At 42.6% G+C, this 13,206-nt stretch overlaps 1 protein-coding gene across 1 annotated transcript in view; it reads left to right on the top strand.

Annotated features, from left to right (window-relative positions):
- The window catches only part of LOC109576755 (uncharacterized), a 366,105-nt gene that overhangs the window by 118,112 nt on the left and 234,787 nt on the right, over window positions 1-13,206 (top strand). Inside the window, exon 5 of the mRNA XM_070778427.1 lies at window positions 9,655-9,715. Within this exon, the coding sequence (XP_070634528.1) occupies window positions 9,704-9,715 (12 nt within the window). The 5' untranslated portion in view covers window positions 9,655-9,703. The remainder of the gene's footprint in view (window positions 1-9,654; window positions 9,716-13,206) is intronic.

Consider the following 13,206-nt stretch of genomic DNA (forward strand, 5'->3'; position numbering starts at 1 on the left):
GATCAAATTTCTGATTAGTCGAGTGATCTACTGTATCCCAAGTGGGACTGCAACCCCGCGTAATAGAGCCACAGGCCGTCAACACTTGTTTTCTATGGATTTTGATACTTTCACAATACAACTGGGTATGAGTTTTCCGCCCTCGTCTCCAAAATTCCATGCCAGAGCAGTGCAACCGCTGGTTTTTATTGCCAGCGCTTCCTTGGAAGTACCACTCCACCGGCCCAGCTGGTGTTAGGGGTCACTGCAGAGATTGGAGCAGCCTTGGGTCAAGGAGGTACCCACAGTACTTACACTAATTTCTGCAGTTTCCCATGAATGCCTATTTCTCCACTGGTTGTTAGCCTCTGAACTCTTTCCAGAGACTGAACTGGTTGTTTTGGACTTTTCTTCCTTCCAGTTTTACCTTGTTTCTTGGGGGCTAGGATTTGACAGTCTCTTCTTTCTGCCATACCTACATTCCCTACCATCATTTTTAAAAGAAATTTTCCTTGGCTATAGCATTTTAAGCTTTAGTGTTGTTTTTCTTTTTGTCCTTTAAAGATGTCTGCCCATGCTCTTCTGGCTTACAGAGTTTCGATGAGAAGTCTGCTATAATTTTTAACTTTGTTCCTCCTTGTGTGATATGCCTCTTTTCTCTGGTTACCTTCCTGGTTTCTTTTTGCTGGTGGTTTTCAGCGGTTTGCACGTGATGTGTGTACGTGTATGTTGTATCCTACTCGATGTTTTCTGAACTTCTTCGACCTCTCCTTTGGTGTCTCATTGATCTGAGGGAATTTTTAGTCATTTTTCCTTTGATCATTCTCCTGTCTATGTGCTCTGTCTTCCTTTCCTATATTCAAAATTACCGGTATGTTAGTCCATTTGGAATTTTTCTATTATTCTTGGATACTCTGCTCTTTTTTTTCTTTTTGCTCTCTTTTTACCTTTCTGTTTTTATTTGGATAATCTCTGTTGCTGATGGACTGAGTTCAACTGATTTTATTCTCAGTTGTACTTAGACTACTAATGAGCTTGTTGATGGCATTCTGCACTTTCCTTACCATATTGTTCATTTCTGCATTTCCATCTGATTCTTTATTATTCTATCCCGTTGTTGAAATTCCTCATATATTCATTATGTTACCCAGTCTTTATATGGGAGCTATTAACACATTAATTACATGTTTCTTCCAGCTTTATGGAGCTGTAATTGACATATAACACCATGTAAGTTTAAGGTGTACAACATGATGATCTGATATATAAATATTGCAAAGTGATAACGACACTAAGGTTAGTTAATGCATCTATCACTTTGTATATTTATTTTTTTTGTAATGAAAACTTTCAAGATCTACTCACTTAACTTTCAAGTAAAAAAAGCAGCACTACAAATTACAGTTACCATGCTTAAATTAGATCCCATAACTTATTTATTTTAGAACTAGAAGTTCACCTTCACTCATTTACCCCCACATCCTACTTCTGCCTTGGCAATGACAGATCTACTTTCTGCTTCTCTCTGTGTGTGTGTTTTTAAGATTCCGCATATAAGTGAGATCACACAATATTTGTCTAAATTTGCTTCTTCTTCACAGTTGAATAATATTCCATTGCATATATGCCACATCTTCTTTATCCATCCCTCTACTGATGAACATTAGATTGTTTATATGTCTTGTGCTGTGCTTAGTTTCTCAGTTGTGTCTGACTCTCTGCGACCCCATGGACTGTAGCCCACCAGGCTCCTCTGTCCATGGGGATTCTCCAGGCACAAATACTGGAGTGGGTTGCATGCCTTCCTCCAGGGGATCTTCCCAACCCAGGGATTGAACCCAAGTCTCTCACACTGCAGGCGGATTGTTTACTATCTGAGCCACCAGGGAAGCTACTGTAAACAAAGCTGTGGTAAACGTGGGGTTACAGAAAAGTGATTATACCCAGACGGGGGATGGCTGGATCATATGGCAGTTCTGTTTTGTTTTTGAGACCCTTCCCCACTGTTTCTTGCAGTGGTTGTACCAATTTACATTCCGACAAACAGTGCACAAGGTTTCCCCTTTCCCCCACGGCCTCACCAGTGCAAGTTATTCTCGTCTCTTTGGTAACAGCCAATCCAACAGGTGTGAGGGGATAGCTCCTTGTGGTTTTGACGTGCAGTTACCTGAGGATTGGTGATTTTGATCCCCCTTTCAGATCATTTGTACATCTTCTTTAGAAAAAGGTCTATTCAGGTCCTTTCCCCATATTTTGATCTGATTCTTTTCACTGCTGAGTTATATGAGTTCCTTATATGATTTGGATATTAATCTGTATCAGGTATATGACTTCCATGCCAGCCAGTGGGTCATTGGCTGTGCTATCTGTCAGGAGTGGTTGCTCATCTGGTTTTCTGGTCAGTGGGGTCTCCTGCTGTGCCCACAGTTGGGCTGCCTTGTAGAGCATGCTATACAGTCACACGTGGTAGCTGTCTGTAAAACCAAGTTGAGTCGCGGACTATGCTCTGTGACTCCCTGCCTGGGCAAAGCGCCCGTCTGTGTCCCACAGTCAAGCAGGGCCACTGCTGATCTCCACTTCTGAGTAGGATTGTATGCTGGGCTCTGCAGCTGAGCATCACTGTAGACTGGGCTGGAGGCTGCTCAGGGTCACCGTTCAGGCTCAATAACTGGGCAAGGCTGCTGGTTTGAGTCCAGACCCAAGACAGGCTATGGGATGTGCCCCGTGCCCCCTGGGCATCATGGCCAAGCTTCCTGATGGGAGCATGGCCCCGATGGGGCAGGGTTGGAGGTGATGTGGGCAGCTGGGAGGGACTTCAAGTCTCTACCCTTGCCTGGGGGCATAGGATGGGCTCCATGGACTGTATAGCTGTTCGGTTGGGGATTCGAAACAGACAGAACTGCCCGCTGAGCATCCTGCCAACACGCTCCATATTCTCACACTAGGTCATTTTCAAATTTGACTAATGACTTCAGAAACTCACGAACAATTTTTAGCTGAAGTCTCCCTACTGGCTTCTAAGGGGTTTCATGTCGACTCCAGCAAGCAAGTGCTTGCAGCTTGTTACTCCTTGGACCCACTGCTCTTTCTTTAGCTTTTGGGTTAGTTGGTTATTCTGTGACTTCAGCTGCCAGGTGGCTTTCAGAAAAGTTGTAAATTTGCAGACATTCATAATTCTTTTTTTTTTTCTTTATGTTTGGGACTAACAGCCTGCCAGGTTTTCATACCCTAAGTGGAAGCTGGACATTTGACATATATAATTTTTAAAATTTTCTCAACTCTTATGCAGGGAAATTGGAGACTTTTAGAGGTTAAGCAATTTCCCGATGTGCAAGAGACTGAAAAAATGTACTGGGGTATACTTGCTTTACAATGCTGTGTTGGTTTCTGCTGAACAACACATGAATCAGCCGTAAGTATACGTATATACCCTTCCCTTTGGGTCTCCCTTCCACGTCCCCCCCACCCGCTCCCAGCCCCAACCCACCTCTCTAGGTCACCACCGAGCACCGAGCTGAGCTCTTTGTGCCATATAACAGCTGTCCACTATCTATCTATTTAATACGTGGTAGTGTATATATGTCAATCCCAATCTCCCAGCTCATCTCCCAACACGCATCCATTGTCTATGTCCGTATCTTTATTCCTGCCCTGAAATGGGTTCATCTGTATCATTTTTCTAGATTCCACATATATGCGTAAATATATGATATTTGACCAGTGTCTTTCTAGTTGTTAACACAAGTTGATTCCACAGTGTTATTCTGACTCTTTATTTAAGTGATAGTGTGTTATGTTTTTAGGGCTTCCCAGGTGGCTCAGTGGTAAAGAATCTACCTGTCAATGCAGGAGACCCAGGTTCGATGTCTGGGTTGGGAAGATTCCCCTGGAGGAGGAAATGGCAACCCACTCCAGTATTCTTTCCTGGAGAATCCCATGGACAGAGGAACTTGGCGGGCTCTAGTCCATGGGGTTGCAAAGAGTCGGAGATGACTGAGCGACTGAGCATGCATGCACGTGTTAGGTTTAAGTAGTGACTTTCCAAGGTAAATTTTATAGTCCCCTTTTATTTTTCTCTAATAGAGATTTAGTAAAAAAAATCCTAAAAAGCCTCTTGATGAACTAAAAAGCCTCTTGATGAAGGTGAAAGAGGAGAGTGAAAAAGTTGGCTTAAAACTCAACATTCAGAAAACGAAGATCATGGCATCTGGTCCCATCACTTCATGGGACATAGATGGGGAAACAGTGGAAACAGTGTCAGACTTTATTTTTTGGGGCTCCAAAATCACTGCAGATGGTGACTGCAGCCATGAAATTAAAAGATGCTTACTCCTTGGAAGAAAAGTTATGACCAACCTAGATAGCATATTGAAAAGCAGAGACATTACTTTGCCAACAAAGGTCTGTCTAGTCAAGGCTGTGGTTTTTCCAGTGGTCATGTATGGATGTGAGAGTTGGACTGTGAAGAAAGCTGAGCGCTGAAGAATTGATGCTTTTGAACTGTGGTGTTGGAGAAGACTCTTGAGAGTCCCTTGGACTGCAAGGAGATCCAACCAGTCCATTCTGAAGGAGATCAGCCCTAGGATTTCTTTGGAAGGAATGATGCTAAAGCTGAAACTCCAATACTTTGGCCACCTCGTGCGAAGAGTTGACTCATTGGAAAAGACTCTGATGCTGGGAGGGATTGGGGGCAGGAGGAGAAGGGGACAACAGAAAATGAGATGGCTGGATGGCATCACTGACTCGATGGATGTGAGTCTGAGTGAACTCCAGGAGTTGGTGATGGACAGGGAGGCCTGGCGTGCTGCGATTCATGGGGTCGCAAAGAGTCGGACACGAGTGAGCGACTGAACTGAACTGAACTGAATATAGATTTAGATTGCACTACAAAAAATGATTGCACAGAATGAGAGAGGAGACTTGGTAGGCCAGGTTGTTATTAGAAGTATCTTCCTACTTGCATGTGTCTCACAGCAATGTCAGATTCCGATCCCTATAGAGGCCAGACCAGAAATAGAACTGAGTGAAGAATTCTGGGTCTGTGATCACCGTCATTTTCCTTGACACTTGTGGCTCTATTTTTGAAAGTGGCAGGGATACAGAGAAATGTTTCTTTATAAGAAAAACAGCAGCTATAGCAGAATGATATGTGGGTACTCTGTCTCTCTCTCTGCCTGAGGACTGGCAGAATTTATTTGACCTGCACATTTATTTAATTTTTTTAAATTTGCATGTTGCGGCAGTTCCCGAGCACTGCCTGTTGTTTTAAAGTCATCCATTAAAGTATCTGTTTGCTCTTGAGATCATTTCGTGTGTTCGTGTGCGCTCAGTTGCTCAGATGCACCAGACTCTTTGCAACCCCATGGGCTGTAGCCGGCCTGGCTCTTCTGTGCATGGAATTTTCCAGTCAAGGATGTCGGAGTGGATTGCTATTTCCTTCTTCAGGGGGTCTTCCTGACCCAGAGATCAAACCCCTGTCTCCTGGGTCTCCTGCATTGGCAGGCGGATTCTTTACCACTGTGCCGCCTGGGAAGTCCTGAGATCATTCAGCGTTAAAGGTCTGCCAAGCACCCACTCCTTCCAGTCTCTGTTCTGGGCTCTAAATATGCAGCAATGAAGTCGGCGCCTTGCCTTTATGGAGCTACATTTTGGTTTGTGGTCTGCAACGGGGAGAGAGGGACCCCGGACACTAACGACACTGCCTAAAGAACATGCTGCCACCACGCCCGCCGATGTGGCCAAGTGTAAAATTTTCCAAGAGAAGCCAGAAGTCGGATTTTTGACGGCAATTTTTTTTTTATGTTTCAATGTTGGCTCAATCTGTTTAAAATCACTGTGGAGGTCAAACAAAGCATGTTTGCAGACAGAATCTGGCTTGCGACCTCTGTCTAACACCATCTTTGCCCTTGCTGGTCTGCTTGAGAAGAAAAATGCAATGGAATGACAGCTGTAGCCACGCTAATTCCCTTCTCTGGAAGCAATGAACCCATACTCAGAGATTTGGCAATGCCAGGATTTAATTTGCAATAAATACAAGGTCAACAATTTCAGTGAAAGCCATTTTAAGATCAGTCTTAAAGCAATCCAAAAAAAAAAAAAAAAAAAGTGACTGTACAAATTAGCTTTTTAGTGATTATTAACCTGGGCTCCACAGGATATGGTCAACGGGATACTTGCAAGCAGGTTATACTGCAATTACCAACCTGCTTGCAAGTTTGAGACCGGCTTTTAAAATGTGATTCCTGTTGTGCATGCTCAGCCTCTCAGTCCGACTCTTTGTGACTCCGTGGACTGTAGGCTCCTCTGTCCATGGGATTTCCCAGGCAAGAATACTGAAACAGGTTGCTATTTCCTCCAGAGAATCATCCTGACCCAGGGATCGAACCTGCATCTCCTGAATTGGCAGGCAGATTCTTTACCACTGTGGCACCCGGCAAGCCCTAGTGCAGGCTGCTTGAATTTCAGCAAACATGCCACACTGTGGTCCAGATTTGTAGACTTAGTGAAAACTTTGCTCATTAGTTCATTAAGTCAGGTGTTCCTGAAAGGCCAAACACAAGCTTTGGGGTAAATTGATAGTGTTTATAACTGTTATTTTCCCTTTTGTTTTTTAATGAAAGGAAAGCCACTTTGGACTTTCTTGACAATATAGGTCATAGAGGTAGTTTGGCAAAAATATCGGTTCTCGGATTGGCTTCATCTTTGGTGAGTCACAAAAGTGATAGGTTTTTATGGGGCTGTGGGGACTGTTCGTCAATCAGTAACTTACTAAAAGTACTGTTTGCTGATGGACTCTGCTCACTGTTCTGTGAACGTCTCAGTCTCATTTTCATCAGCCCTCTGTGCTCATAGCTCTTCTCCATTCACCTTTGCCGGCTTGTTTCTGAATTCTGCCCACTCCTCAGAATCCACTCTGCTGCCTCCAGCTCACCGATTTGGCCTCTGAAACTGGTCTCAGCCCTATTTTTTTTTATCTATTTGTCACAGCTTTTAGCAATTGGGTCATTTTTAAAGCTTTTAAACACTGCTTTCCCACTTTGGAAGTCTTCAAATTAAATTCCCAGGAATCGCAACTGGGAACACACATTGAGGTATCAATGTTTAGGCCAGAACCAATATGTTGCTCATGTCTTTTTATGCCTGACAGCCAGGGAACATGCTCTCTGATTTTCTCTGGTTCAAGGTGGCTCTATTGTTCTTTACCAACTCTGTTCAGCGAGCTGTATCTCAATCATAAGGAACCTGACTACAAACCCCAAATCCCAGCTCATCAAAACCTGGAGACTGACATTCCTTATTGCAAATCATGCTTGATCTAAGCTCCTAGAGATACCAAGGCCAGAGGGACCTTCTGCCATACCCTTTAGTCATGAGACCCAGGAATACTGGGTTCTACTTTTCCTTTAGTGGTACCTGCTTTAAAATGATACACCACTTCGTTCTATCAAACTGCTCTCTAGATTCAAGGACTTGCTTTATATGAGAGAATGAAGGAATTCTGGTCTTATTTCATAACTGTGCTCAGTCTTACTGCATGTATATTGCATTCTGAATATGGTTCAGGAAGATATTTAAAACGCAGCCTTCTACGAAGAGAAAGAAGTGGTCTACCTTATCTGCAAGTCTCCTGAGCACTAGAATGATGTGAAGAGAGACAACTTGTGCTTTTCGGCTTCCATATTTTAGATTCTATGTCTCCACATAAATGTATGATGAGCATAAAGTGAGCAACTTTGCAAATTACAAACATTTTAAAGACAAATATTAACTACGTATTGTGTTAGTCACTCAGTCATGTCTGACTCTTGTGACCCCGTGGACTGTAGCCCACCAGGCTCTGTCCTTGGGATTCTCCAGGCAAGAATACTAGAGAAGGGTCCCATGCCCTTCTCCAGGGGAATTTTCCTGACCCAGGGATTGAACTTGACTCTCCCACATTACAGGCAGTTTCTTCACCAAGGAAGGTGAGCTATGTATTAGGTTGATACCAAGTTCAAGGAAACAAAAGAAAACAGATTTCCACTCCACGTTTGTTCTCAGAAGTAGATGCTTTTGAATTCCTCTTCAGTCACTGTGACGTGGAATAAAACAAGCAAATTGAACTTTGATTTCTGTTACTTGGCTAAAATTTCCTCATTTTAATGTCAGTTTTTTTCTTTTAGATGATTTTACATTTTTTCCCCCTATTTTAGAGGTAATCAACTTGAATCTTTCATGTTTCACTTACATAAAAGAGCTTTAAAATTACCACTAAAAGGACTAAAATCTTTCCTTTTGCCACGTTGATTGCCATGAAAGAGCTCGCTTGCCTTTTGTGAACTGACTTTCTGAAACTACGATTGAGAGCTCTGAATAAAAAAAAAAAAGTCACATGTATCATTCATACATGATATACTTTGTTTTACTGCCAAATACTGATAACCATTTCAAGAGGGCAAATTCCAAGTTTAAAAAGCTCCTTTGGTAACTATTTATAGTAACCTAATAAATGCTAGGACAATCCCTCATTTTTGAAATTTCCCACTTATTATAATCATCTGGCCGCAGATTATTCCCGTGCAGTATTTTTATCAATTGAAATAATATCACATGGAATAGCTTATAGGTTGAACTGGATAATTAACTGCATGACTCTAAGGATTCTTTATGCGTGCTACAAACACATATCCTTTCACGAAGTGTGCGTATCCATATCGTTGTTGGATGATGTGCTCAGAATTTAATCTGCTTGCTACCTAAGTATATGTATTTATCATTAACTTTATCAGCTACGGGGGTTCCCAGGAGGCTCAGTGGTAAAGAACCTGCCTGGCAATGCAGGAGACTTGGGTTTGACCCCTGGGTGAAGAAGATCCCCTGGAGCAGGAAATGGCAACCCACTCCAGTATTCTTGCCTGGAGAATCCCAAGGACAGGGGAGCCTGGTCAGGTACAGTCCATGGGGTCACAAAAGTGTTGGACATGACTTCGTGACTAAACAACATTCTCAGATATTATCTACTTTTGACAGTTGCATAGCTAGATCTTAATATTTTAAAAAAAGATAAAAATAAAATCTACTGAAAGCATGTGAAAACAAGTTTTCATCATAAACTTCAGTGCAATCTGAAGTTGTTGTTTTTGGTTTTTTTTTTAGGCATAAAAGAAGGAAGTTTAGGCTGTCTACTTGAAGCCTGATTTTTTCCTAGAGATTACTTGTGTAAAACATCTTGTGAATATTTGCCAGCTCTCAGTTTGTTAGAAGTCTAGCTAAACAAACAAGAACAACAATAAAAACAAGTTGCCATCTGAAGAGCACAGGGGATGATACTAGTCTTTTGTAATAACCTAGGTGGGAAAAGAATATGTGTATGTGTAACTGAGTCACTGTACTGACACTGGAAACTACCATGACTCAGTAAATCAAGCGTGTGTGTGTGTCTTAGATGCGCAATCGGGTCTCTTTGCGACCCCATGGACTGTAGCCCACTAGGCTCTTTAGTCCATCAAATATACTTCAATAAAATAAAAAATTGAAAAAACCAAAACACCAAATCAAACGCATTAACTATAAACAGAGATTTGCGGGGACCATTAAGAAGCATCGTAGCTCTCTCTCTCCAAGCCCAAATTGCTTAATATGTCTTAAGATGGGGCCAATCTATTCTAGTTTTCAAATACTACTTTTCTTTTTCAGAGGAACTTGATTTAAATCTGTGCATTGCCAAGGGCAAGGAGCAGAGAACATGGATCGAGAGGTAAGATTGATGTAACAGGAGCCCCTTTTTGATTTTTATTTTTTGTTTAAAAGCAGCCTTTTAAGCTTTATTTTTCATAATATTATCCGTGGAGAGAAAGTATAGAAGTGAATGGGAATGCGGTCTCCATTGCAGCACTCACGAGTAAACAGGATGATTCACGAGTGGAGCAGGCAACGTAACCGCAAAAGAGAGTCTCTAGAACAGAAACAAAAGTGCCTTCAGAATTTCCAGGGCTTCCCACCATCCTTAGTAGGGCTTCACTGTGCCTGTCCACTGTTTCTATTTTTGACGAGATTTATAAACACAGCATCACATATTTTCATGTGGCTTATCGCCCAGGGGCAGAATTAGATTGACTGCACTGAAGCTATGAGGCTTGTGAGTTTTGGGCAAGGGCTGGAGTGAAATAAGTAGTGTAATTGTTTTTGTGGAGTGACCGTGGGACCCCCTCTGTTCTGAATTACACATGGCTCAACCCTTTGACCTAACCAGACTCGGCAGTGGCTGGCGGGGCTCCTGAAGCTGTGTGGAAAGGGCCCATCACTGACAAGCTGGAAGGTTCTCTGTCAGGGAGATGCAGGCCAACGATCGTGTTAAACTAGAGTAATTACCAGCGAGACCACATTTGTGACCACCTCAACTTCACTGAACCCACCACGATTATTTCAACAGAACTGCCAATGCAAGAAATTTGTGGAATCCAAATGAAGCATGGGCCCTTTGATTAACAGAAGACGCATAAATATATAAATGTAATTTACTAAAGTTTGGATCATCTTCAAGGAGATTTTTCCAAATTATTCAAAAATCATTATAATGATGTAAAAAAAATACATAAGGTTTGGGAAAGTGCTATAAGCCATAATAAAAAGTTCTTTCATTGCAATGAGTTTAATTTAAATTCTTCAAAAAATAGATGCCAGTCCCCTGATATAATTCCTCAAAGGAATCAGAGCTAAGCGGGATTCAGGGAACTTCTGGAAAAAGCTGGAAAGAATCATATGTGCTGATATTTTTGCATTTGCTGAAAACTGAGTCTGTGATTCACATGATAATGAGTCAGATCAACGTAAGATTCTACGTAAGATTCTACGTAAGATTTGGAAGTCAGTCACTCAAGGTTTTATTTTTGATTCAGTTCTTAAGTTTTCAAAGGTAATAGAAGTAGAGAACTTTGGTTTACTTTCAAGCACTTGACAGTTTTTCCAAAACTAGTCCCATTTCTGAAATTTGTCTAAAATGCTTTTATCTACTTTTTTTTTTCATGGCCAGTTTTACAAAGTAAAGGTCTCTGTAGGTGTTTTGGGGCTTCCCTAGTGGTTCAAATGGTAAAGAATATGCCTACAATGCAGGAGACTCAGGTTCAATCCCTGAGTTGGGAAGATCCTCTGGAGAAGGGAATGGCTCCCACTCTTGTATTCTTGCCTGGAAAATCCTATAGACAGAGGAGCCTGGTGGGCTATAGTCTGTGGGGTTGCATAGAGTTGGACAGGACTGAGCAACTAACATTTTCACTTTTTGTAGATGTTTTGTGCTTGCAACAACTTAGAAATCATTTAGCATTTAAATTTTTTCTTTCTTATCAGAGGCAACTCAGGCCGAATATTAATTCAATTCTTAGTTACCTGACATTTAAATTAAAAAAAAAATATGCAACTTTACATTTTTGGAATGTTATTCATCTACTCTGGGAACCCTAAAAGATCAGAATAGGGAAGTCATTATCAGATCACATACAGAAGAAAAAAAAAACACTATCATATTCTATAAAGCCCCAACAAAATTGCACTCAGCCCTACACAGTCTTGCTCTCATTAGCAGTGAAGGGTGTGCTCACCACGCTATCTAACATGGAGTGCTTAGAGCAGCCAGGTGCAAATTGCAAGCTGTTTCACTTTGGCTGTTATCCCTTAAATAGACAAAGTAATAGACTGGGAGAACGAAAAGAGTTCCTGCTCAAGCTGAATAAATGAAAGCCTTAACAGGGACACACCAGCTGTCCAGGAGAATTCAATGTCGTGAATACTAAATATCAGCTTTATGCCACTTGCCAAGGAATAGGGCTCCAATCACACCCCTGCCTTTTATTATTGAGAGGAAGTGGCTTCCAAACCGAACTTCGCTTTAGTGTAAAGGCAACAGGGTGGCCAAGTGGATGCAAACAGAAGCCAACAGACCGGCTCCTGTTTACCATCACTGCACTCCACCCAGCAATCCAGGCATGAGTGGGCTCCTATAAGGTGGGCCAGACAGAATTTCTACCCGTGTCTTTTTGGGGGGTGGGGGTGGGGAGGGGGCTGATCCAAGCAAAGCTTCAGAGCGCTGAAGCAACAAAAACAATCAGCACCACCCGCTTCTCCGCAACGAGATGACTGTGCGGAGTTAGTCTGCTGAACAACAATGGTTCACCTTAGGAACACCTCCGGTAATTTCATGGAACAGACCCGCCAGGCCAGGTTGCTTAGGAATCTGAGAGCGTCTCTGAAAAGGGACCCTGAGGCTGTCACTCCAAAGCTGCTTCTCCCTGTGACTTCCCCGTGCGCCCTGGAACCTCGGTCTGGGAGAAGGAACGTCAACTCGGCTCTGGGGGCTGCTGGCCGGGTCTGACTGCGGGGTCCTGGGCACGCAGGCGGGAGGGCGGCGACCCCGAGCTGGCCTTGTTTACAGCCGGACAGGAGAAAACAGCCAGACACAAATGCGGGCTGACGGTTTCATGGAGCACAGTCGGGTGATCCCAGATGCAATGTGACTGGCCTGAACTGAGCGATGATGTGTGCAGTATGCAGAATCCTCTCCCTGGCTGGTCTGTGCCCACCAGGCTCTGAGGCGCGCGGCCCGCGCCCCTCGGCCACCGCTCCCAGCGCCGCCCGGGCGCGGCGCAGACCGATGCCTTCTGACAACAATCACATTCTTTAAAAACTTCCTAGGTTTTGGTTGTCACTGGTCATAAATGGGTGTGTTGTCGTGGCGCGCGTGCGTTACTCGGTCATGGATTTCCTTGCCAGTGGAGAGTGTGGGCATCAAAATATATTTGCTGCTTTTTTCACGAAAAGGAAAATATCATTGAAAACACTGTCAGTTCTTACAAACTGCAGCCAGTTCTCCACCCACCCCCGCTTTGTTCAGATCATCAAGTATTACTTTCTTCCATCCTCTATCGTGTACTTATAGTTAACAGAAGAACCAAAATTTCAAAGAAAGACCTGATAAGAGAAGGAGATTTAATACTAAGTACACATATGAATGTGTGATTAGAAGCTGCTCATTTTGATTTTAGAGTTAGATTGTATTATATGAGTTAAACAGGAATGTGAAGGAAAAAAATCCATGAGGAATATCCATAGTATTTTTAGTTAAGGCTTCTATATATGTTGCTTTCTTTTTTTCAGAACTCAATAAATATCAGTGAGAATCAGGAAGATACTAGGGAATAAATTTGTTTCTTTAATTTCACTTTTGGGGTACAAGTGCTTACTATGTTAATGTGA

Source organism: Bos indicus, chromosome 23 (assembly GCF_029378745.1).
Source record: "Bos indicus isolate NIAB-ARS_2022 breed Sahiwal x Tharparkar chromosome 23, NIAB-ARS_B.indTharparkar_mat_pri_1.0, whole genome shotgun sequence".
Taxonomy (NCBI): Eukaryota; Metazoa; Chordata; class Mammalia; order Artiodactyla; family Bovidae; genus Bos; species Bos indicus.